This window comes from Carcharodon carcharias, chromosome 22, assembly GCF_017639515.1.
Source record: "Carcharodon carcharias isolate sCarCar2 chromosome 22, sCarCar2.pri, whole genome shotgun sequence".
Taxonomy (NCBI): Eukaryota; Metazoa; Chordata; class Chondrichthyes; order Lamniformes; family Lamnidae; genus Carcharodon; species Carcharodon carcharias.
The window spans coordinates 3012516-3039716 of record NC_054488.1 but is presented as its reverse complement, the minus strand read 5'-3'; the positions used below and the strand labels follow the sequence as shown (position 1 = coordinate 3039716).

At 43.7% G+C, this 27201-nt stretch overlaps 1 protein-coding gene across 3 annotated transcripts in view; it reads right to left on the bottom strand.

The window, feature by feature from the left end:
* Positions 1-27201, bottom strand: part of tmem260 (transmembrane protein 260) — a 44253-nt gene that overhangs the window by 13240 nt on the left and 3812 nt on the right. For 2 of the 3 annotated variants that reach the window (XM_041217043.1, XM_041217045.1), the window contains exons 4-12: positions 21637-21814; positions 18338-18451; positions 17599-17778; positions 15915-15955; positions 15257-15343; positions 14279-14393; positions 11385-11557; positions 4235-4406; positions 3232-3380 (exon numbers count right to left, since the gene is read on the bottom strand). In XM_041217043.1, the coding sequence (XP_041072977.1) occupies positions 3232-3380; positions 4235-4406; positions 11385-11557; positions 14279-14393; positions 15257-15343; positions 15915-15955; positions 17599-17778; positions 18338-18451; positions 21637-21814 (1209 nt within the window). The remainder of the gene's footprint in view (positions 1-3231; positions 3381-4234; positions 4407-11384; positions 11558-14278; positions 14394-15256; positions 15344-15914; positions 15956-17598; positions 17779-18337; positions 18452-21636; positions 21815-27201) is intronic. The other variant, XM_041217046.1, reaches the window with a different exon arrangement.

The window sequence follows — 27201 nt, the reverse complement described above, 5'->3', positions numbered from 1 at the left end:
GCGAAATTCACAATGCAAGATGATGCGATTGCCAAGTACCCTCAGGTGTTCAGTGAAACCAGCAAACTGATTCATGATCAATGTATGGGCTCAGAGGAATGCACGACCAGGCTTCGTCTAGTACCCCATGCTCTAAGAGATGGTAGAGCAAGAACTGAAAAGACTTGAGACGGAGAACATTACCTCAAAAGTAGAACAGAGTAATTGGGCTACTCCCACAGTGACAGTACCAAAGTCAGATGATAGTGCAAGAAGGTAACTGTGAACCGGGTACTGGAATATAATCCAACCAATGCTTTGCCAAATGTGAAGTATCTGTTCACAATGTTGTTAAGAGACCAGATTTTTTTCAAAGTTAGATCTGACAAATGCCTATCTGCAATTTGAGTTAGACGATGAATACTGAATGCAGTTCTGGTCAGCACATTATAGGAAGGGTGTGATTGCACTGGAGAGGGTGCAGAGGAGATTTACCAGGATGCTGCCTGGGTTGGAGGGTCTGAGCTATGAGGAAAGATTGGATAGGCTGGGGTTGTTTTCCTTGCAGCAGCGAAGGTTGAGAGGGGACCTGATAGAGGTGTACAACATTATGAGGGGTATAGTTAGGGTGGATAGGAAGGCACTTTTTCCATTAGTGGATGGGTCAATAACCAGGGGGCATAGATTTAAGATAGGACGTAGAAGAATAAGAGGGGAGTGGAGGAGAAATCTTTTCACTCAGAGGGTGGTGGGAGTCTGGAACTCATTGCCTGAAAGGGTGGTTGAGTCAGAAACTCTCATAACATTTAAGTATTATTTAGATATTCACTTGCATTGCCATTGCCTCCAGGGCTATGGGCCAAGTGCTGGAAAATGGGATTAGATCTTTGTTGAGTGGTAATGGACACGATAGGCCGATTGGCCTCTTCCTGTGCTGTAAACGTCTATGAGATAAGTCTAAGTCATATTTGACTATTAATATACAAAAGCGTCTATTTCACTTTCATAGGTTGCAGCCCCTGGAATTTTCCAAGGGGTGATGAACCAAATTTTGCAAGGAATATAGGGAGGAGTGTGCTATTTGGATGACATATTTCTTTCAGCTCCAAACAGGAATTCCATGATGACAGGCTGAAAAAGGTGCTCCAACATTTGGAAAAGCATAGAATTCAGGCAATGGCACACAAAAGTGAAATTTTTCAAGACTCTGTAGAGTATTTGGGTCACAGGGTAGACAAAGAGGGGTTACATCCTACCATGAGTAAACTTCAAGCAATAAGAAATGTGCCACACCCTCAAAATATCTCTAGGCTCAGATCATTTTTGGGTCTAGTGAATTATTACGGTAAATTCACATCAAGTTTGGCAACATTACTGCGTCCATTAAATGAACTCTTGAGGGAATTGGACAAAGGAATATGACAAATTATTCAGTTCGTATAAAAGTCAACTGGTAGATGGTACATTGCTTGTATATTGCAATGTGCCCAAAAAGATTAAGTTAGCATCTGATGTCTCTCTATATGGAGCAGGTGCTGTGATCTCTCATGTTGGCTAATGGTGAGGAGAAACTGATTGCATTTGCCTCATGGGTCCTCAGTGCCAGTAAGCAACGTTATGCTCAGATAGAACATGAAGCATTGTTTTTGATTCTTGGAGTAAGATGATTTCATAATTATTTGCGTTTTCACAATCGAAACTGATCATATTAGCTACAGCCCGAATGCAGAGCTGGGCTTTGATTCTGTTTGCTTCTAAGTACGATATTAAGTACAGACAATTGGAAGATCATCGTAATGCTGATGGGATATCTAGATTACCATCCCCAACAGGAAGATGTATTTTTTTTTCCCCTTTCCCCACATGTAATTGAGTTGCCAGTCACAGCAGATGACATTGGTAGAACAACTTGTAGGGACTCTGTATTGGCAAGGATATACAACTATATCGCAAATGGGTGACCAACGCAGATACTGGATTTAGAAATCAGGCCATTTTTTTAATACATAAAAATGAACTGTCAGTTGATTCAGGTTGTATTATATGGGGAGCCAGAGTTGTAATTCCTGAAAGGTACAGATTGCAGTTGCTATGTGATTTACATGATCAAAACTTAGAGGTGAGCTTGAGAAAGAGTCTAGCGAGAAGCTGTCTTGGTGGCCAGGGCTAGATAAGGGCATAGAAGACACAGTGAAACAGTGTAGACTACGTCAAGCAGTAGAAAAGAAGCCACCATCGGACCTTTGCAACCATGGAAATGACCAGCGAGTGTGGCAGAGGCTGCACGTAGATTTTGCAGAATTTGAAGGGCAACAGCTATTCATTGCGATAGATCGCCATTCAAAATGGGTTGAAGGATTTCTGATCAATCAACCAACAACTAGAAAAACTCTTGATATTTTGTGTAGTTTGTTTCTTATGGGTTCCCAGAGGAAATTGTGTCCAAGAACTGACCTCAGTTTGTTCAGAAGAGTTTACAAATTTCATGAGAATGAACAGGGTACATCACACCAGAATTCCATTTTGTCATCCTGCTTCAAATGGAACGGCAGAGTGCGCAGTACAAATTTTTAAGCGGCCCTTGTAAAGCAAATGCTAGATACAAATTGGAAGAAATGTCAGTTGTCACTGGCTCACAAACTTTTTGTTTATTTATTGTAACACACTGCCCCCAGCAAGATGCCAGCTGAATTGTTTTTTTCGAAGACAGCCTAGAACAAGGTTTCATTGCTGAAGCCACATTTAGCACAGTCAGTAGAAGAGAAATAATCAAGATGTAGAGTCATTGGTGGAATGGGCAAACACGTCTGAGGAAGTTGAAAATTCAACTGAAGGTCAAGGTCAAAAAAATCAGTTTTTGTTGCAGAAAGCATCTCTTTCTGCAGACTCAGGCCAAGATGGCTCAAGGTCCTTCCCCAACTTCTAAAAGTTTGGGTCAAGAAAGAAGGTACCTTCTTAGGATTAGGAAACCAGTGGTTAAGTTTGATTTGTAAATTAATGAAAAACAAGAAATGTATGTACGTTTAATGGAACTTGAACGTTATGTAACTTTTTCATTAAGGAAGGAGGAGTGTAATATTACCCTCCTGTGGTCTTTTGTATATATACGTATATAAACTAAAACCAGAATAAACCAGTTCAGTTAGATACTTGAATTCTATGCAGCACACAGTCACTTTATGTCCTGCAAAGAGATCAGAGAAACTCCCTCTGTTCACACTAAGTAACTGGGGTTATCATATAGCAACTTACTCTCTGTTCGCGCTGAGTAAATGATGCAGGTTGAATGTCACAGTCCCAGCAGGATCCTCTTGGCTGACAGGATTCCAGTGATGGCCTGGGAAGTGGACATGTGGTAGGTGCTTGGCCAGTTTTGGTAAATACCAATCATATGTCATCATCTGCAGGGGAAGTGACATTGGGTTACATCCTTTACTGAGATCCCTCTACTTGTGAAACAGCTTTTAATTATATAAAATCAGAAAAGACCATTCACTGGCTTTGATCTCCTTGTTCTAAAGAAAACAAACACTGCTCTCTCTCATCATTCAGCTCCCCAGTATATTTGATATGATATAATGAGCACAGACTCTGATCCACATCAAACATGCACCCAACAAAAGCAAATCACCCTCAGAGGACTGAGTTCAGAGACATTCCAGCTCTTTCCTCTCCTCCTTCCATGACGCTGACTCTCCACATCCTCCTTCCCCATTGCTGACTGAGTTATGTCCGATCTGTGATCATCCTACCCAAAGACACAGAGGGGGCAGTATAACACTGATTAGGAACATCGAGGCATCTGCCTGGGTCTTAGATAACTCAGATGTTAAAAAGTTGAATCTGAAAATGATCTGATGATATTTAAATTTATAATAACTTTCAGAAGAGACTTTAAAATGTCATCAGAAATTTTGAAGCTTCTGAATGTGTCATCCAGTTTTCTCCACTGGTTTGGGAGGACTGATCTAGATCAAGCTGCTCATCCCCTCAGCCCCTCCTATCCCTTTGCCCATCCCCATCGATCCTGTCTCACAATAGGTTGTGGCTCTATTATAGTATATGGTATAGTATGGATGAATTAAGTGGAAGCTAAATAAGCATATGAGGGAAAAGGTAATAGAGGTATACGCTGATAGATTTAGATTAGAAAAGATGGGCGGAGGCTTGAGTGGAGCATAAACACTGTCATGGGACAGTGTTTGGGACGAATGATCTGTTTCTGTGTCATATGTCCTATGTAATCCGATGTTACCTCCTGATCCACTAGACTGAGGTCAGGTCTTTGTCCCTCACAGTAATGCAGGTATCGCAGGGAGTTTCCTGGGAGGTCTCCTCGAACCAGGATTGTTGCGTTAGTAGGCATGCTGCCCAACAGATTTCTGGCAAACCTCTCCACAACATCATTATTACTTTGGTCACAGATCCTGAACAAATAATTGGAAATAATTAGTTCATGTTTAAGAACAGAGCATCCAGTATACATTTTCTGTACATCACACCTCAAGCCTTATATTCAATTTTCAATGTCCAAATTTAAAATATGAAGCAACAAAGAACTTTCCAAAAACACAAGACTTGAGAACCAGATGTCTACAGTTGATAAACTGAACTCTGTGTTAACTCAGCTCACGTTTACTTACCAGCAATATGACTTCAAAGCATCTACTTTAGTCACAAGGTAATATATTTTAGTTTGCATAAATTTCAACTCTTCATAAAACAACTGCACAAAGAATTTCCACTATTAGAGTCAGACCCAGCCTTGTTTCATATCAATCTTCAGTGAGCACATGTGGACGGTGAGGGGGTGCCCAAGGTGCAACAGTGAGCAAGGGACATAGCGTGTAACGATGAATGACCTGTTACAAATTTCAGGTTCAACAGACTTTGCATCTTGTGATCTGAAAACTACTTCTAATGTACGGTGGATAATCAAATGTTAACTTGACCTGAGATTCATTACAACACACTGCCCTGCGCACACACACTCACTGCCAAACATGTTCTCCTATCTTCAGAAGCTGAGCTAAATTAATTGAGTGAGGCGAAGATAACTAATGGAATAAACTGATTCATTTTATATGAAATACAAGAATGAACAAAATATTGTTTTCACAATGAGATTTACCTATTTCTTATTCGTTGTATAGAGACTTTTCCCCTTGCTACAGGTTAAATCCACCTTACAAGTCAATGATTAAAGGCAGGAGCAAGAGTCACAGTCAGTAAAGTGGCCGGTGTGGGGTGGAGTGAGTGAGTAGAGGTACTGACCCTGTTACCATGATCTCCTGCTCCTACATTCAAGATTAAGCAGTCAGGTGTCAGTGTTATATACCCAGTTTCTGATAAATTTCCCAAGTCCCTATGAGGGCGGAATCGGAGAATTAAGGAGAGCAGATCCGGAGAGTTAAAAGAGTGTAAGAAGAGGTGAGACTGAGATAAACACAGTAAATTGTAGTGTACATTGAAATTATTCTAAATTAAGATAATAATTAAAATAAATGAGTAAATACTGTAGTAAACGCTTTATATAAAGTATAAGGTATGCCAGTGCAGCTCAGTCAGGAGGAATGTGCATCTTGCGCAATGTGGGAATCGCGCAGGCACCACGCGCCCTCGATGACCTGCAGGAAGTGTCATCAGCTCCAGCAATTTGAGCTCTGAACTGCGGAACTTGAGCGGCAGCTGGAGTCACTGTGGTGCATCCACAAGGTTTAGGATTACGTGGATAGCACATTTAGAGAGGCAGTCACACCACAGCTAAGAAGTACACAGGCAGAGAGGGAATGGGTGACCGCCAGAGTATCTAAGAGAAACATGCAGGTAGCGTAGGAATCCCCTGACACTATCTCGCGCTCTGACCACTTTTCCATTTTGGATACGGGTGAGTGAGATGGTTCCTCAGAGGACGGTAGCAAGAGCCAAGCCCATGGCATTACAGGTGGCTCAGCTGCACAGGAGTGGGGGGCGGGGGTGGGGAGGAAGAGTGGAAGTGCTATAGTGGTAGGGGATTCCACAGTTCAGGGAGCAGACAGGCGTTTCTGCAGCTGTAGATGTGACTCTAGGATGATATGTTGCCTCCCTGGTGCCAGATGTCACAGAGCAGCTGCAGGACATTCTTTTGGGGGAGGGTGAACAGCCAGAGGTCATGGTCCAAATTGGGACCAATGATATAGGTAGGAAAAGCAGATTTTAGGGAGTTAGGAAGGGAATTAAAAAGCAGGACCTCAACAGCAGTAATCTCAGGATTACTGCCAATGCCATGTACTTGTGAGCATAAGAATAGGAAGATTGAGCAGTTCAACAAGTGGCTGGAGAAATGGAGTTGGAGGGTTTTAGATTTCTGAGGCATTGGGATTGGTTCTGGGGTAGGTGGGACCTGTACAAGAAGGACGGGTTACATCTTAACAGGACTGGGACTAGTGTCCTCACGGAGGGGTTTGCTAGTGTTGTTGGGGAGGGTTAAACTAGATTGACAGGGGGATGGGAACCTGGGGGAGATTCAGAGTGCAGAGGGGGAAAACTGGCAATGGGAAGGAGTGAAGTATCAACTGATAATGAGGATATATCAGTGAGTTGCATTCAAGATAGATAGAATACTTGAAGAGTTTGATAGAATTAGAGTAGGCAACAGTGAGTCATGAGATGGAGGTCAAAATAAGCGGGAAAATAAAAAAGCCTAAATCCGGGCTAATGCGTGCGTGTGTTCAATGTTCAGCACCATTCGCGACTCCTCAGATACTGAAGCAGTCCATGTCCAAATTCAGCAAGACCTGGACGATATCCAGGTTTGGGCTGACAAATGGCAAGTAACATTCACACCACACAAGTGCCAGGCAATGGCCACCTCCAGCAAGAGAGAATCCAACCATCGCCTCTTGATGTTCAATGGCATTACCATTGCTGAATCCCCCACTATCAACAGCCCGGGGGTTACCATTGACCAGAAACTGAACTGGACTAGCCATATAAATACTGTGGCTACAAGAGCAGGTTAGAGGCTAGGAATCCTGCGACGAGTAATTTGCCTCCTAACTCCCCAAAGACCGTCCACCATGTACAAGGCACAAGTCAGGAGTGTGATGGAATACTCCTCCCTTGCCTGGATGAGTGCAGCTCCCACAACACTCAAGAAGCTTGACACCATTCAGGACAAAGCAGCCCAATTGATTGGCACCCCATCCACAAACATTCACTCCCTCCACCACCAATGCACAGTAGCAGCAGTGTGTACCATCCACAAGATGCACTGCAGGAATTCACCAAGGCTCCTTAGACAGCATCTTCCAAACTCACAACCACTACCATCTAGAAGGATAAGGGCAGCAGATAGATGGGAACACCACCATCTGGAAGTTCCCTTACAAGTCACTCACAAACCTGACTTGGAAATATATCGCCGTTCCTTCACTGTCGCTGCGTCAAAATCCTGGAACTCCCTTCCTAACAGCACTGTGGGTGTACCAACACCACATGGACTGCAGCGGTTCAAGAAGGCAGCTCACCACCACCTTCTCAAGGGCAACATGGGATGGGCAATAAATGCTGGCCCAGCTAGCGAAGCCCACATCCCTGAATGAATAAAAAACAAATGTGAATGCATGGAGTGTGATTAATAAGATTGGTGAACTGCAGGCACAGGTTGACAAATGGAATTATGATATCATTGCTATAACTGAGACCTGACTCAAAGAAAGGCAGGACTGGGCGTTAAATATTTCTGGGTACAAGGTGTTTAAGAGAAACAGAAAAGGAAGAAAATGGGAAGGGAGTTGCAATATTGGCTAGAGATGGCATTAGAGTATTGGAGAGAGAGAGGATGTTCCAGATGGGTCAAAGACAGAACATCTCTGGCTTGAGGTAAGAAATGATAAAAGTGCGATAACATTGATTGGTGTAGTATATAGACCACCGACTAGTGGAAGGAGTGTGGAGAAACAAATTTGCAAAGAAATTACAGAGAGTTGCAAGAGTTGTAGAGTAATCATAATGGAAGACGTCAATTATCCAAATACAGACTGGGATAAGAATAATACAAAAGGACAAGAGGGGTGAGAATTCCTGGAATGTGCTCAACATAATTTTCTGCAGCAGTATGTTTCCAATCCAATGAGAGGACATGCACTTTTGGACCTGGTTCCTGGGAATGAGTTGGCCCAAGTGGATCAAATATCAGTGGGAGAGCCTCCAGGGGACAGTGACCATTGTATCATAAGGTTTAGGTTAATCATGGAAAAGGACAGAGAACAATCTAGAGCAGGGATAATTAATTGGGGGAAAGCCAACTTCGACGGGATGAGAATGTATCTGAGTCAAGTGAGTTGGCAGAGAAGATAGTGGCTGAACAATGGGCCACCTTCAAAAAACAGGCAGGTAATGTCAGGGTATATTCCTCTGAAGTGGAAAGGGAGGACAAGTAAATCCATGGCGTCCTGGATGGTGAGAGAGATAGGGGTAATGATGAAAAGGAAGAAGTGCATGTACGACAGATGTCAGGTAGAAAATACAATGGAGAATCAGGCTGAATATAGAAGGACCAGAGGGGAAGTGAAAAAACGAGGACAGAGCATGAAAAGAGACTGGCAGATAATATAAGAGGGAATCCCAAGCTCTTCAATAAATAATAAAAGGGTGGTAAAAGAAAGAGTAGGACTGGTTAGGAACAAAAAAGGGGACTTCCATATGGAGACTGGAGAAACAGCAGAGGTGCTGAACTAGTGCTTTGCATCTGTCTTTACAAAGGAAGAAGATACTACCTAAGCTGAGGTGAGAGAGGGAGTAACTGGTACACTCAGAAAACTTAAAATTGAGAGGAAGAAGGTGTTGGATAGGCTATCTTTACTGAAAATAGTTAAGGTATCAGGACTGGATGAAATGCATACAAGGGTACTGAGGGAAGTGAGAGTGGAAATTGCAGAGGCACTAGTGATAATCATCCAGTCTTCCTTGGACATGGGGGAGGTGTCAGAGGACTGGAGAACTGCGAATGTTACACCCTTGTTCAAAAACAGATGCAAAGATAAAGCTGGCAACTACAGGCCAGTCACCTTGACCTCAGTGTTCGGGAAACTTCTGGAAACTATAGTTCGGGATAAAATCAATAATCATTTAAGCCTAGTGCCGAATAATTAAGGAAAGCCACCATGGATTCATCAAGGGAAAATCATGTTTAACTAACTTGCTGGAGCTTCTTTTGAGGTGGTAACTTAGAAGGTTGATAAAGGAAATGCTGCTGATGTGGCATATGTGGATTTTCAAAAGGTACAGTGATACAGTGCCACATAACAAACCACAACACACAACAGAGCAAAATCCTATGTCATGGGGTAAAAGGGAAAGTAGGCACTTGGATAAGAAATTGGCTGAGTGGCAGAAAACAGACAGTAGTGATAAATGGTTGTTTCTTTCAGATTGGAGGAATGTTTGTAGTGGATTTCCTCAGGAGTCAATGTTGGGACCCTTGCTCTTCCTAATAAATATTAATGACCTAGACTGTGGTGTGCAGGGCATGATTTCAAAATTTGCAGATGATTTGAAGATTGGAAATGCTGTCAACTGTGATGGGGATAGTCTTGAACTTCAAAAGGACATAGACATGTTGGTGGATTGGACAGACAAGTGGCAGATGACGTTCAATGCAGAGAAGTGTGGGGTGATTCGTTTTGGCAGGAAAAATATGGCAAGACAGTATAAAATAAAGGGAGAGCTTCTAAAGGAGGTACAGAACAGAGCGACCTCAGTGTATATGTACATAGGTCATTGAAGATGGCAGGGCATGTTGAGAGAGGAGTTAATTTAGCACATATCATCTTACACTTTATTAATAGAGGCATTGAGTACAAGAGTAAGGAGGTAATGTTGAACTTATATAAGACACTAGTTAGGCCTCACCTGGAGTACTGCGTCCAGTTCTGGGTGCCATACTTGAGGAAGGATGTGAAGGCATTGGAGAGAGTACAGAGGAGAGTCACAAGAATGATTCCCAGGATGAAGAACTGTAGCTTTGAGGATAGATTAGAGAGGTTGGGACTGTTTTCCTTAGAGAAAACAAGGCTGAGAAGAGACCTGATAGAGGTATTCAAGATCCTGAGGGGTATGGACAAGGTAAATAGTGAGAAACTATTCAAGAGAACATCAAGAACTAGAGGGCTCAGATTCAAAGTAATTGAAAAAAGGAATAAATGTGGTGAGGAAAATTTTTTTCACCCATGGATGATTGGAGCCTGTAACAAACTTCCAGAGGGTCGTGGAGACAGGTTTGATCAAGGTATTCAAAAGGGAATTAGACTGCTACCTGAAGAGAGAGAATGTTCAAGGTTACGGGGATAAGGCAGGGGAGTGGGACTAGGTGGAATGCTCTTTCAGAGAGCCAGTGCAGACTCGATGGGCTGAATGGCCTCCTCCTGCACTGTAAAGATGCTGTGATACTGTGACTGTGTATCTGGCAGAACAAATCCAGCCAGCTCTTTAGATGGGTGTATTTTTGAAATGTGAGAATAGACAATCTATCACTAACATAACCGGTTTACTTTATATGAAATACAGGAATACAATCATCGCTGCAAGGTCCAGAGATTGGGTGCAACTTCCAATCACTCCCTGAACTCAAATACATTCTTTCCAAGGTACAAGTACTTGCCCAGCACAAGCAGTAAGGTGTAACCTATCATCCCCTCCTCCCTGTAACTCTTTCCAGGCTTCTCACAACATCTCCTAACTAATTCTTTCACTGGGTGGACCTCCCTCGTCTCTTTCAGCCTAAACCTCCTCCAACAATCTACAAGCTTTTAAAACCAAACTTGGGCCTGTCATAACTTCAGCTTGATTTGCCCATCTTCTCTTTCACTTATCTCCAGTCTCGTCTCAGTGTTTTACTATGAGCTTTGACTCTTTGTTCTGGATCTTCAATAAAAAAATTAAAGAAACAAGAACAAACTTGCATTCACGTCACGCTATTCGGGTCTTCCAGATGCTCCAATGCTTCACAATGAGTTAATGTATATCGTCACTGGTTTCATGTGAAAACCTGGACAGGAAAATTGCACACAGCAGAATCCTATAAACAGCAATAAGTTAACAGTCACATAATCAGTTCTGATGGCTTTAGTTGAGGGATAAATGTCGGACCAGAAACCAGCAGTATCTCTTCAAATAGCGGTTGGAGGATCTTTTACAAGGACAATTTTCCTGAAAAGGAATGAAAGGGCAGACAGGGCCTCAGTTTAACATTCCAAATGAAAGTCGGTGCCTCCAACAGTGCAACACTCAGCATTTTGTGCTCTGGACTCTGGAGCGGATTTGAACCCACAACCTCTGACCAAGAGGCGAGAATGCTACTATTGAGCCAAGCTGACACTGATTATCACCATCTATAGGCAGACGATTTGAAAATTATTCCTTACCTATAGTTCTGATGGATTTGGAAGGTAATAAGGGTGATGGCAGAGAGCCACTCTGCCCAGTGAAACAGTGCATTATTGCCCATTATTCTCCGTAATATGGAGCAGACGGAAACTAGACCACAGCCTGCCAGAACACAAACCACCAAATTACTCTGTAGCCAGAACCTTTCAACCTGCAGAAATAAAATGAACAATAGAAATGAAAGTAAATGATATCTCAATCTTTGTTACCAATCAACGGTGTTGGCACAATGCAGAAATCAGGTTTAATTTAGTGGAGCTGCCCGATGAAAGCAAAAGATCAGTTGTAATGATTCAAAAAAGCTGGGCTCAGGGACACAGTTGTGATGGATCTAGGGATGGAGAGCAACGTTGTCAAGACCCCGAAGTTTCTGAGAAGAGAGTGAGGAGTGATAGGTTACATTCTGTTAAACTACCACCCCAACTCCAACATCCTTTTACTCTCCAAACTCCTTGAACATATTGTTGCCTCTCAAATCTGTGCCCACCTTCCATGCAATCCCACATATTAATCCATCCAAAAAAATTTCCACCCGTCACGGCACTGAACCAACCCTCAATGTCACAACTGGCATCCTATGTGACTGTGACAATGGTCCCTACCTTCCTCTCTAATCCTCTGCAGACCCATCCTAAACTTCCATCACTCTGATTGTCCAACTATGCGCTTCCTGTAACCCACCATTGGTGGACATGTCTTGTCTAGGTCCCATGCTCCTTAATTCCCTCCCCAAATCCATCTACCTCCCCCTCCTTAAAGTCTCTCTCTGTGACCAAGCTCTTAATCATCCCTCCTAATATCTCCCTCTTTGGCTGGGCACCCATTTTTTCTTGGGACATTTTTCTTCATTAAAGGTATTGTATAAATGCAAGTTGTAGTTGTTGCTAATTAAACACATTACAACTAGCTGTGTCTGGAGCTTGTGTCGATGTTAAAGAGCCTTGTCCAGCAACTCTCAAATAAAATCATAGAATGGTTACAGTACAGAAGGTGACCAGTGTTGCAGTTTCTTCCAGGCAGTTAAATACAGAAGAGTGTTTAATAATCAAGCACACTTTTAAAGGTCAGTGACACAATGGCACAAATGGGGTCTTATATTCCCAACTTTTTCCTCACTTTTCCTCCAATGCATGGAGCCATTATGCTGCTTTCCATAATCCAGTCCCTCAAGACAATTCCACAGGGAAGAGAACAGAATTTAGCGCTGTGAGCCAGTATTTCACTCCCAGTTCGAACAGCACTGGTTAGATGCGGTGTCCTTAACTTGGTCCCAAAAACTTCAATCAAAAGCTTAACTTCAATCATCAGTACAGTACTTACTGTGTTAGGAGCAGGACACTTCTGCAACACTTGCTACATAGCAGCAATCAAGAAGGACCACACAATGCTATGCTGTATTATCTATCCGTGTGAGTCCCTAAATTTCCTGAGGCAAACAACACTGAATAATATATTCATGTCTGGCCACCAAAGTAAACATCTGAGTCCTGGGACTGATGCAGTGTAGCATCAGGAGGGTGATTCTTATAGTGTCGGGCGGTGGGGGGGGTAAATGTTTTTATTAATTGTGTTTAATTATATGTGGGTGGAGGGCATTAATTGGAGTTTCACTTGAGCACATATAAAGAGACACTTAATGAAATGGTAATGTTGCTGAGTTCAGAGTTGAGGGCTTGTAATGCTTAACTTGAAATAAATGTAAGAGCAAGTAAAGATTGGCTCTAGTTCTTTTCTTCACCAACTTGCTTTCTGGACTATATTATGGGGGAGGCAGTGATATAGTGGTATTGTCACTGGGCTAGTATGCCAGAGACCCAGAGTAATGCTCTAGGGACCCAGATTTGAATCCAACCATGGCAGATGGTGAAATGTGAATTCAATAAAAATCTGGAATTAAAAGTCTGATCATGTTGCTAAAAACCCATTTGGTTCACTAATATCCTTTAGGGAGGGAAATCTGCTGTCCGAACTTGGTCTACATGTGACTCCAGACCCACAGCAATGTGGTTGACTCTTAAATGCCCTCTGAACAAGGGCAATTAGGGATGGGCATTAAATGCTGGCCTAGCCACCAACACCCATGTCCCATCAGCGAATAAAAAAAAGGGGGACTGAGTTATGAGGAAACATTTGAAAAACATAGACCTTTCAGCCTTGAAAGATGATATTGGCAGGGAGCCTAAAGAACATGTCCAGCATTCTGAGTCACTGTAGTAACTCAACCAAGTGTGCAAGATAGGGGAACCCAGATACAAACCAACAACATCAGGAAGCTCTACTTCACATAGAGTAAATACTTCCAATCTGGGATGGGGAGTGCAAACAAAGACCCTGGTAATTTGAGAAGCTGGATACTGTAATGGGAGCATCATCAGATTCTACGAAGGGATAATGACCTCCCTCATCCGTGCTGATCTGTCCAATCACCTGAAGGCAATTTCAGCATATATCACTGCCATGTGCCTCGCAGGGGAACTCACACAGCCGGCAGAGAGACTTACATCCCCTTAGACTGGGCTGGAATCCACGCCTCTCAATCGGCAGACCTGTGACTGATCTGCAGCACTGCCCGATTCCCACAAGCATGTCTGTCACACCCTCCAGTTCATCAGATTGTTTATTGGGGCCATGCTGCATCTGTTCTGAAGGTGAAGCCAATCTGCAGAAATGCACAACCCTGTAACCCAGCAACTTTCTGGAGACATCTGCTCATAGGTTTGGGCAGCATATACATCAATTTCAGTAGAACCAAAACTGCAAGTGATGTCTGTGACTTAAAGTGTGTAAATCAATACGAGGTATTACATGATGAACTCGTCACACATTAATCAAACATTGTCAAATCAGAACAATTAATTCATAGGACACTCACCACTCCAACAAAGAGGGGTTTGCTGAGATCTAGGTTTGCTCTCCAGGAGAAGAACAAGGAGTAGGAGCAGAGCATCACAGTGAAGAGCCACAACACCGAACGCTGCGGGGAGTTGCTGCAAATAGACACCAATCTGAACCGTTAACACAACCACCTGTTTCAATAGCAACAACCACGAATCCACCGACACAACCAAGTCATCAGGTCAAGTTAACACTTCTCAGACTGGGGAGGAAAAAGTGGCTGAAGCACTACAGATCACGGAGACCACATGGGGCAAGGGAATCATACCCAGTCCTGCCACTTTCCATGTGTACAGTACTGCTGTTCTTCACATCTTCCCCTCCCCTTTCAGCATTGTGAAGGAACCAATCCCTCTGTGACAGCCTGATCTATTCTTCAGTCAGTCCCCACATCTGCTTACCTTCCCATGGAAGCACAGGAGATGCAACACCTGCCCTTTTACCTCATCCTTCCCTCTGTCCAAGGCCCCAAAATACTCCTTTGAGGTACAACAATGAGTTATTTGTACTCCTTTCATTAGATATACTGTATTCACTGCTCACAATGCGATCTCTATTTTGCTAGTTGTTTAGTGTGGCCCCGTGTACAAGTGAGCCTTATATAAATCTTATGGACAGGCCAGGAGGCTTGTAGTGAGGAGGTCTGGGACCCTGAGACACCTTTGTGTTTTCCCCTTATAGCGATGTTGCTGCTCCTGGCCAATGTTGCCTTTATCATTGGTGCTTTGTGAGAATTCAGGGCCTGCGCTACTACAGTTGTTTGTGGAGAGCGGTGGTGGTGGGGGTGGGGGGGTCTTGCATGCCTCAACTGGCAATAGTCAGCCCCTTCTCACTGGTCACATTACCAGAATCTTCATTGAACGGATCAGTAAGCCAGGTAGTTCCATCCTATCTCACACCACCAAATGGGGGAAAGAGTGCATTTACTGCATGTGTTGGGAGCTCTAGTTTATACCTTTTAAAGCCCTGCAGCAGGATGGCTGCCACTGCCAGGATTGCCCCGATTGTTGACAGTTCAGTCTTTATTTGTGCCATCTGAAAACTGTGAAGAACAGAAGGTCCAGAAATTAGCTCTGTAAAAGATTAACTCATTGAGATTCCTTCCCCTCCTCCCTGGTTAACATGCACAGTAAAGCAATACACAACCTGCTCTGTCAATCAGCTCCCTGATTTCATACAGCACCTTTAACATAAATATATCCTCAGGCAATCAGCAGTAGAATGCAGCCTATACAGCCTCTACCAGAATACAAGCCACCCACTATCAGTATAGAACATATCTTTGTCTTTGAATTTAAAGGTCAACATACCACCTCCTGGTGTGTTCTGTTTAAACAAGAGGGAGGGCAGTTTTTGACTTTGTAGTGTTTGTAATTATTTTAAATGCACTATTAGTTTATAGACCTATTAGAACCCAGCTTGGTATTGGTTAATCTTGCTGGAGTTATTTTTTTCTTCTATGTAATAATAAAGAATGTGAATAAGTTTGACTATTTTTAACCCAAAATGCATGGTGCAGTTTAGGCTCTGCATGGAGACAGGGGACACAAACTGAGCAAATCACACAAGCGCTTTTGTTTGGAGGGCACTGGACAGCTGCAGCTGTCACTCACCTCCATACCTGCAGCAGCCCTGAACCCGACTCCGATTTGGCCTAGAAAAAAAAAGTCCCGTCAGAAAACATTTTCAATTTGTCTGAATTAAAGAACATTAAAAACGACATTGTCTTCAGAGATTCCCCGAGAACAGAGAGTCCACTGATCAGCTACCTAGTTTACCCTGTCCAATCCCACACAACCCAGTGGGTGCTGTTACCATAGAACTAGAGAGAAACGATGGCTTAGAAAGCAGCCATTCAGCCCAACTTGTCTGCACTGGCCGAAAAAGGAAGAACAAAAACCTAGCTGCCCATTCTAATCCCAGCTTCCAGCACCGGGAAGTTACAGCACTTCAGGTGCAGATCCAGGCACCTTTTAAATGAGTTGAGGGTTTCTGCCTCCACCACCAAACCAGGCAGCGAATTCCAAATGCTCTCCACCCTCTGAGTGAAGAAGTTTTTTCTCACTTCCCCTCTAATCCTTCTATCAATCACCTTAAATCTGTGCCCCCTGGTAATTGACCTCTACGCTAGGGGAAACTCTATCTAGGCCCCTCATAATCCTGTACACCTCAATCAGGTCACCCCTCAGCCTCCTCAATTCTAAGGAAAACAACTCCAGCCTATCCAATCTTTCCTCTAATTTTCAAGCCCTGGTAACATTCTTGTACTCTCTCCAGAGCAATGATGTCCTCCCTGTAATGTGGTGACCAGAACTGTACACAAAATACCAGCTGAGCTTAACCAGTATTTTATTCAGTTCCATCATTACATCCCTGCTTTTGCAGTCAATACCTGGTCCAATAAAGGAAAGCGTTCCATCTGCTTTCTTTACCACCTTATCCACCTGTCCTGCCACCTTCAAGGACCTGTGGGCTTGCACTCCAAAGTCTCTCACTTCCTCTAACACGCCCAAAATCCTCCCATTTATTGGGTAATCCCCAGCTTTGTCTGACCTTCACAAATGCATTACCTCACACTTCTCTGGATTGAATTCCATCTGCCACTTTTCTGCCCACTCAACCACTCAATTATTCTGGAGACAACAGCTACCCTTTTCACTATCAACTACACGGCCAATTCTTGTGTCATCTGCAAAATTCCTAATCTTGCCATCCACAAAATTCCTAATCTTGCCATCCACATTTAAGTCCAAATTATTAATATATATATATCTCTATATATAGACAATAAACAGCAAAAGAATCAACACCAAGCCCTGTGGAATGCCACTGGAAACCGTTTTCCATTTGGAAAAACATCCATCAACCATTACCCTTTGTTTCCTGTCACTGAGTCAATTTTAGATCCAACTTGCCACATTCCCCTGTACCCCATGGGCTTTTACTTTTCTGACCAGTCTGCCATGTGGGACCTTGTCGAATGCCTTAACCCTGTGCAATCCCCTGCTCCCCAGTGGGTGCCATTACCCTAGCAATGGCATAAGGCATCAGCAAGGCTGAAATAAAAACAGGTGGTGGAAAAACTCAGGAGGTTTGGCAGCACCTTTGGAGAGAGAAACAGAGTTAACGTTTCAAGTCTGTATGACCCTTCTTCAGAGCTAGAATCATACGGACTCGAAGCGTTAACTCTGTTTCTCTCTCCACGGATGCTGCCAGATCTTCTGAGTTTATCCAGCATTTTCTGTTTTTATTTACCCCAATTCCTAAAGTGCAGTGTGAAAACTGACAAGTCTTTACCAGACTGAATGTGCCATACTCCTCCCGTAGCAGGTGAGTGATGAGGCCTCTCAAGGTGGTCTGGTCTCCCCAGCTCCAGCGTGCACGATTGAGGTAGGATGAGATGGGCAGGTAGAGATAAGGCAGCAGACCAGCTCCAAAACATTGGCCTAACCTCAGCACAGCTCTCACAGACAACTCCTGGAAATACAGGGCACAGCAGATCAGAATGGTACATAAAGTGATTCCATAGTGCAGTTAGCACACAAATAGAGTCACGGAGCATGGGAGAGAGATACCTACACAGCCTGGATAGACAGACAGAGAAATAAAAGTATAAGGGAAAAAGGTGGAGGAAAGAGAGAAAGAAAGTGGAAGAAAGGTTAGAGAGGAGAAATGAGAGTGAGAGTGGGGGAGGGATAGCGGGAAAGAAATTAGAAAGAGGAGTGTGTAGGGGAAGGTGTGTGAGAGAGAGAGAGAGAGAGAGCACCAGCAAGAGGAGGGAGAGAACAGGAGCAGTTAAAGAGAAGTGGAAAAGGAGAGAGATGAAAATTAAAGGAGGGGAAGAGGAGGAAAGAGTGTGGAGGAAAGAAATAGAAGAGAAAATTGCGTGTAGGGAACAGGAGAGGAAAGAGTGAGATGAAAATGAGGGAGGAAGAGACAGAAGCAAAGACAGACACCAAGTAACAGTCAGAGAGACAGAGTGAGAATGAACTACAATTGGTGAACATTAGAAATCAAAACATGGGTGAAATTTTACCTTCTCTCTATGTAGTTTAAACAACACCCAAGGCACGATATACATCACATAGAGAATAATGGTGTGCTGGTTACAGAGACTCAGGCCACAGCAGAATGCACCCAACAGAGAAAGCTACAAATAAAAGAACACTATCAGAATGAATGCAGAGATATTAGCAAGAGGTATCTAGCTAATATCTAGTGAGCTAGAGATATTAACATGAAGCAGGCAGACAATCTCCTGTCTGGTGTCTAGCCTTGAGACTCAACCCAAAACACTGCCATGTGCCAGGGGCCTCTTAGGGGCCGGGCACAGGTAGGAGGAATCGGGCACATTTGCAGGCAACCTGATTTTCTTATCAATAATGAAGCAGGGCTTCCAGTGAAACAACCCAATTGTAATATTTAAATTCCATTGGAGAGAGCCCCACGTTGTGTTATAATCATCAGGCTGAGCCCTACAGACAGAACAGACTTGGCCCATGTAAATGTAGGCCTCAAACGTAGAAGGCAGGCTTTGGTTTTTTTGCTGGTTGTGTCGGGTAACAATTGGTCTTGGTTACAATTTAACTAACACCGTAGTTGGTTTTGCTGGGTCCTCATTTTTCTCAAGGTCATCCAAAACCCATTCACCTATCACCTGTGCTTGCTGATCCAGATCAGCTCCTGATCAAGCAATGTCGATTTTAAAAGTCCTCATTTTTTTTTCAAGTCCTCGTCCCTCCCTATCTTTTTATTCAATCAGGGGATATGGGCATCGCTGGCTAGGCCAGCATTTATTGCCCTTGTTCAGAGGGCATTTAAGAGGCAACCACATTGCTGTGGGTCTGGAGTCACATGTAGACCAGACCAGGTAAGGACGGCAGATTTCCCTCTCTAAAGGACATTAGTGAATCAGATGGGTTTTTATGACAATTGACAATGGTTTCATGGTCATCAGTGGACTTTTATTTCCAGATTTTTTTCCCCCAGAGCATTACCTGGGAAAAACCCTGGGTCTCTAGATTACTAGTCCAGTGACAATACCACTACATCATCATCTCCCCCATTCTATCTCTAATCTGCTTCAGCCCACAACCTTCTGAGATATCTATGCTTACCTAATTCTGGTTTTATGTTCATCCCTGATTTTAATCGCTCCACCACTGCTGGCCGTGCCCTCAGTTGCCAAGGTGTCAAGCTCTGGAATTCCCTCCCTATGCCCTACAACCTCATTTTCCTTTTTTAAGAGGCTCATTACGTCTTTGGCCAAGCCTTTGGCCATCTGACCCAATATTTCCTTATGTGACTGGTTGTCATACTTTGGTTTATAATGGTTCTGTGAAGTGCCTCGGGGGGTATTTTATTACATTCTTTTTCTTTTTCAAGTACCATGTTTTGCAATGCCAGTGATCATGGCTCTCCAACTTTCCTGGTCTTTGTACCTGTTCTGTTTCTCAAACTCTCAGCGTATTTCCTCCTTTGCCTCCCTCTTGTTCTGGTGGCCTCAATTTTTCAAGTCACTACCAGATGTTCTAGTTTCTCTCTCCTAAGTACATGCCCAAGGAATTGTAGTTAATTGTATGTTAAAGTCACATTATTAATACAAGTTTGTTGTTGATGGTTATTTCTGCTTATTGCTGCATTTGACATTGGTCCTCACATGGAGGTGATGGAGAGGAAAAGGGGTGTAGTTACAAACAAGCTGCACAGATGGTGGGGGAATTTGCAAGGAGCCAACAAATGCAGCTACAATGACACATTATTCTCTCAGGATCTGGCTTAGTCAATACATATATACTTCCCACACTTTCCTGGACATGTCGGGAGAGCTATCTTCACCACCTCCACTTCAGCTGCATACATTTGTCTTATCTGCTAGAAGATGGCCCACCGAAAACAACTGTTAGATCTTCCTGTGGCAGTGAAAAATATTACAGCAATAGGCTTTCAAGTTACTGAATCCTTCCAAACCTCTGCAAGCGACATTTGTCACAAAAGGGAACATGCAGGATTCACTTGTATCAGGAATGAAAGGGGCAACATCATCACATTCATGTGGAAAGGATGCATCAAACAGGCCAAAAACAGCATTCACTAGATGGTAGAGTTTCCTTGAGGGCAAAGAGTCATACACAGTATCCAGATGGACATCACCGCTCATCAGGGCAATACCGTGGGCATCATCAAAAAGGCTTTCACTGAACTAATGATGGTTTCTGACCAGAGCAGGGATTGGGAGGCTGGCGGGTACTCAGGATGACATGCCAAATCTACAGGGGGCTCAGTGACCTGCCAGGCCCACAGATACACAATCCTTCTTTGCTCACATAACACACACAAGTTGTAGGCTGATAACTTTCAGTGTAAAGTGCTTCTTCAAGTCTCTCTTATGCATTCTTGTAATCCTTACCCCCAGACCGAGGGAAATATTTCAGGCCTAGCTTATGCTGGGAGGCTACTGCTGATACCTGACAGATCAGCATCCTGTTCTTCTCTGGATTGGAGTTGTGCAATCAGCGGGGCAGAGAGATGAACAGCTCTCAGACATCCAGACAATGAAGGGGTTCACTGCCGCAGATCAACAGACTTCGGAAACTGTCCAAATCAATGCGGGCTTGTGTGCAATGGTCTGCGATCTGCCTCCTATTGAGCAATGGATCCGCGATCCTTCTACCTCTAGTGATCAATAGATCTGCAATCTATCATCTGTTGTTTTTAATGTTGAGATTTATCTTGCTTTGTTTGATCAATCTCATTAAGACTATCCATTATTGGACAATGATATATGGAATAAGGACCATATTATGATATTTCTGTACGATACTTATTTCACTTTTTGCCAAAGATTAAATAAACTAATACAACTATTGTATTGAGCCCATTGCTGGACTGCAGCTACTCCCTCACATGCCGAGAGGCTTCACAGTAAACTAAACTTTAGTGGTTGAGATGTGAAGCCAGGCCTGGAATGGGATCACAGAATTGTTAGTGCACAAAGAGGCCATTCAGCCCATCATGTCTGCACTGGCTCTCTGAACAAGCAATTACCTTTGTGCCATTCTCCTGCCTTCTCCCCACAACCCTGCACATTCTTCCACTTCAAATAACGATCTAATTCCCTTTTGAATGCTTCAGTTGAACCTGCCTTCATCGCACTCTCAGGCAGTGCATTTCAGATCTAAAGCTGCGTGCAAAGGTTTTTCCTCATATCGCATTTGCCTCTTTTACAAATTACTTTAATTTGTTCTCAATCCTTCCATGAGTGGGAATAGTTTGTCTTGGCCAATCCCCATCTCCGTCAGTTGTTGCTGGGGGAGGAGTTCACTCAGATTTTACCTTTGACCTTTCCCCAGCTGTTGGTGCAGTGCTGAATCGAACCGTTAGGACCATGAGGAGGCTCACAAAGAAATTGTTCAAGGTGAAAACCTCAGCTGCAACAGACCACTGCCATGCTAGGCGGGAAAAAGCAAAGAGACCAGCAGCGAGAATCCCTCCAGAGTACGAGTCTGACAACCTGAAACACACAGGAATGGGCCTTCAGACATATAAACATAGCAACATGGGTAAGCCATTCAGCTTGTCCCATCATTCTAATAAATCATGGCTGAATGGTAACTCAACTCCATTAATCCTCCTTTGCTAAATTTTCCATGACTCTGCCTTAACAGAAATCGATCATAGTCAGCAGAAAGAAAATCGGCTGGGAATAGCTAGCATCCATTGATCACCCAGCAGTGAGAGTTGAAATGACCCAATTTCACAAATTGAACACACAACCGCCCTAACACTGACCACACCCTCCAATCCTGTGGATAATGGTCCAGTTTGATTACAGAATCTAATCATTAATAATCAATGCATTCCTGATGGGGTTGGGGGAGATGGGGGATGGGTGTTGAAGGAGAGTGGGGCATTGAAATACTCAGTGCCTGACAACAGCCTATGTAAGTTAGATCTTTACCTAAAAAAAGCAAGTTGGCAGGCATACTTGTTAGAGGGACACAGGAAGATGGGTCCTGTTCTTGTCTAATTCAGACACTGTAAATGTCTCTAAGATAAAAGGCCCTCTATCCAGCTCTTCTTGTTCCACCCCCCCCCCCCTTAAACCAGCTTATATTTCAGCCCTTCTCTATTTTTCCTTAGTTCTGTTGAAGGGTCATACGGACTCGAAACGTTAACTGTGTTCCTCTCTGCAGATGCTGCCAGACCTGCTGAGTTTTTCCAGGTGTTGTTGTTGTTATTATTATTACTACTACTACTACTGTAAATGTCTCCCCTTGTGTAGCTCAATAAACACTGAGCCCGATTTTCTAACCTTCCCTTGAAGGGAAAGCTCTTGCAGGATCTAATCCTAGATTGCACCACCCTCTGAGCCTCTGTCCAAATTTTCCAACTTTCCCGCAATGGTCACTGGATAATAGATCCAGAGGAGGAAGTCTGACTGAATGCCTAACTAGATTCAGATGGGGAACAAAGGCTGATGTTTACTCAGTTCCAGCAAGAGAACAGGCCAAAGTAGATTTAGTGATGAGTAGTGAGGAGTCCAAACAAGCGAACAATCCCATGGAAAGGGGACACCTTGTTAATAATGAGCAAAAGATGATAGAATTCAATATTCAGTTTGAGGGAGTTGGAGAGTCACAAGTCAAAATTTTGATGATGGACTTTGGAGGGATGAGGCAAACATTGACCAAAATAGATGGGATGAACTAGAATCATAGAAGAGGACCACTGAATGGTTACAGCACAGGAGGCTACCATTCAGGTCATCAAGACCATACTAGATCTGCAAGAGCAATTCAGCAAGTCTCATTCCCTCTCCCTTCCCCTGTTGCCCTACAAACTTCTTCCCTTCGCAAATGAACCATTTTTTAAATTCATTCACAGGATGTGAGCTTCACTGGCTGGGCCAGCATTTATTGCCCATCCCTAGTTGCCCTTGAAAAGGTGGTGGTGAGCTGCCTTCTTGAACCTCTGCAGTCCATGTGGTGTAGGTACACCCACAGTGCTGTTAGGGAGTTCCAGGATTTTGACCCAGTGACAGTGAAGGAATGGTGATATATTTCCAAGTCAGGATGGTGAGTGACTTGAAGGGGAACTTACAGCTGGTGGTGAGCCCAACTATCTGCTGCCCTTGTCCTTCTAGATGGTAGTGGTCATGGGTTTGGAAGGTGCTGTCTAAGGAGCCTTGGTGAATTCCTGTAGTGCATCTTGCACATCAGTGACGGAGGGGGTGAATGCTTGTGGATGTGGTGCCAATCAAGCCGGCTGCTTTGTGCTGGAAGGTGTCAAGCTTCTTGAGTGTTGTGGGAGCTGCACAAATCCAGGCAAGTGAGAGTATTCCATCACACTCCTGATTTGTGCTTTGTAGATGGTGGACAGGCTTTTGGGAGTCAGGAGGCGAGTTAATCGTCACAGGATTCCTAGCCTCTGACCTGCTCTTGTAGCCGCAGTATTTATATGGCTAATCCAATTCAGTTTCTGGTCAATGGTAACCCCCAGGATGTTGATAGTGGGAGATTCAGTGATTGTAGTGCCATTGAATGTCAAGAGACGATGGTTAGATTCTCTCTAGTTGGATATGGTCATTGCCTGGCACGAATGTTAGTTGCCACTTGTCAGCCCAAGTCTGGATATTGCCCAGGTCTCACTGCATTTGGATATGGACTGCTTCAGTATCTGAGGAGTTGCGAATGAACATTGTGCAATCATCAGCAAACAGCCCCACTTCCTACCTTGTGCTAGAGGGAAGATCGTTGATGAAGCAGCTGAAGATGGTTGGGCCGAGGACACTACCCTGAGGAACGACTGCAAGTGACATCCTGGACCCGAGATGACTGACCTCCAACAACAACCATCTTCCTTTCTGCTAGGCATGACTCCAACCAGTGGAGAGTTTTCCCCAATTCCCATTGACTCCAGTTTTGGTAGAGCTTTTTGATACCACAATTGGTCAAATGCTGCCTCAATATCAAGCGCAATCACTCTCACCTCAGGAGCTCAGCTCTTTTGTCCATGTTTGAACCACGGCTGTATTGAGGTCAGGAGCTGAGTGGCACTGGTGGAACCCAAACTGGGGGTCAGTGAACAGGTTATTGCTAATCAAGTGCGACTTGATAGCACCTTTAATGACCCCTTCCATTACTTTACTGATGATCAAGAGTAGACTGATGGGGCAGTAATTAGCCAGGTTGGATTTGCCCTGCCTTGTGTGTACAGGACATACCTGGGCAATCTTCCACAGCGCCAGGTAGATGTCAGTGTTGTAGCTATACTGGAACAGCTTGACTAGGAGCACAGCAAGTTCTGGAGCACAAGTCTTCAGTACTATTGCCAGAATATTGTCAGGGCCCAAAGCCTTTGCACTATCCAGTGCCTTCCAGTTTCTTGATATCACGAGGAGTGAATCGAAATGGCTGAAAACTAGCACCTATGATGCTGGGGACCTCCAGAGGAGGCTGAGATGGATCAACCACTATGCACTTCTGGCTGAAGATTGTAGCAAATGCTTCAGCCTTATTTTTTGTACTGATGTGCTGGGCTCCCCCATCAATGAGGATGGGGATACTTGTGGATTCTCCTCCTCTAGTGAGTTGTTTAATTGTCCACCAACATTCATGACTGGATGTGGCAGGACTGCAGAGCTAAGATCTGATCTGTTGGTTGAGGGGTTGCTTAGCTCTGTCTATCACTTGCTGATTATGCCAGTTGGCATGCAAGTAGTCAGTGTTTGGCATCACCAGGTTGCACCTCATTTTTAGGTGTGCCTGGTGCTGCTCCTGGCATGCCCTGCTAAACTCTTCATCGAACCAAGGTTGAGCCCCCAGGTTTGATGGTAATGGTAAAGTAGGGGATAAGCGAGGCCACTAAGTTAAAGATTGTGTTTGAGTACAATTCTGCTGCTGCTGATGGCCCACAGCACCTCATGGATGACCAGTCTTGAGTTGCTAGATCTGTTCGAAATCTATCCCATTTAACACAGTGGTAGTGCCACACAACACGATGGAGCGTTTTTACAACAATCGACAATGGATTCATGGTCATTAGACTTTTTTTAATTCCAGATTTTTATTGAATTCAAATTCCACCATCTTCTGTGGCAAGATTCGAACATTACCCCAGGTCTCTGGATTACTAGTTCAGCAACAATACCACTACACCATCACCTTCCCCAATCCCTACCACACTGTCTCTACCACGCTCTCAGGCAGTGTATTCCAGATCGCAAACACTTGCTGCATTAAGAACATTTTACTCATGTCACGATTGGTTCTTTGGCCATCAATTTAAAATCTGTTTCCACGGATTCCTGACCTTCCCCAATAGGAATACTTTTTTCTCCATCTGGTCCCCTCATGATTTTGAACACTTCTATCACATCTTTTCTCAACCTGCTCTTTAAGGAGAAGGACCCCAGTATCTCCAATCTTCCTACTTAACTGAAGTCTCTCATCCTTGGAACCAATCTCATAAATCTTTTCTGCACCCTCTTCAATGCCTTCACATTTTTCCTGAAATGTGGTGCTCAGAATTGGACCCAATATTCCAGTTCAGGCTCAACCAATGTTTTATAAAAGGGCTATCTGTCACTTGCTTGCCCTGCTTGCTACCCTTAATGTCCCCTTTAGCACATTCGTTAGATAATATCACCACCGTCAACACCCCTTTGTCCTTTTGTCTATGACATTTTTGGCAATCTCTTCTTTGCCTCCACCTATCACTGGCCCTCTATCCAGCTCTACCTGTCCCACCCCCCTCTACCAGCTTATATTTCACCTCATTTCTCTATTTCCTTAGTTCCGATGAAGAGTCATACGGACTCAGAATGTCAACTGTGTTCCTCTCCGCAGATGCTGTCAGACCTGCTGAGTTTTACCAGCTATTTTTGTTTTATAAAAGGTATATAATTACTTCCTTGCTTTTGTATCTATGCTTCAATTTATAAAACCCAGGATCCCATATGCCTTTTTAACCACTTCCTCAACCTGTCCTGACACGTTCAAATGACTTTTGCATATATATTCCCAGGTTCCTCTATTCCTGCACCCTCTTTGGAATTGTACCCTTTCATTTATATTGCCTCTCCTAGTTTTTCAGACCAAAATGAATCACTTCACACTTCTCTGCATCAAATTGTATCTACCACATGTCCACCCATTCCACCAGCCTATGTCCTCTTGAAGTCTATCACTATCTTCCTCACAGTTCACTACACTTCAAAGTTTTGTGTCTTCTGCAACTGTTGTGCCCTCACACACGAGTCAAAATAATTAATATAGATCCAGAAAAGCTGTGGTCCTGATCCTAACTCCTAGCAAATGCCACTGTATGCCCATCCTCTAGGCCAAAAAACAACTGTTCACCACTACTCAGTTTCCTGTCACTCAGTGCTTTGCATCCTCACTTTCCCTTTTAATCCATGGGTTTGAAGTTTGCTCCAGTCCTCTAGCACCACCCCTTTATCCAAGGAGAATTGAAAGATTATGGTCAGTACCTCCACAATTTCCAAAAACTAAAAGTTAGAGATGCAACGGTTTTTTTTTCTTGGTGTGGGGGGGGGGGGGGGGTGCGCACAGGGGGAGAGAACGTGGAAAAGAGGAACAAAATGGATGGTCTATGACACAGTGAAAAGCAGGAGGGATTATATGTCAAAAGAGTTGATGGTGCGAGGCCAAAGGAAGCGGGTCAAGTGAAGAGACAAAGGATGTGTTTTGAAAAGGTGTGAATTGCAGAGTCATGAAACTTAAGCTTAAAACCTATTTAATTTTTAACTTTTCCCAGCTCTGATGAAAGATCACAAATCTGAAACATTAACTCTGTTTCTCTCACCACAGATGCAGCCTGACCTGCTGAATATTTGCAGCATTTTGTTTTTCAGATTTGTTTTTGTGTTAGTAAATA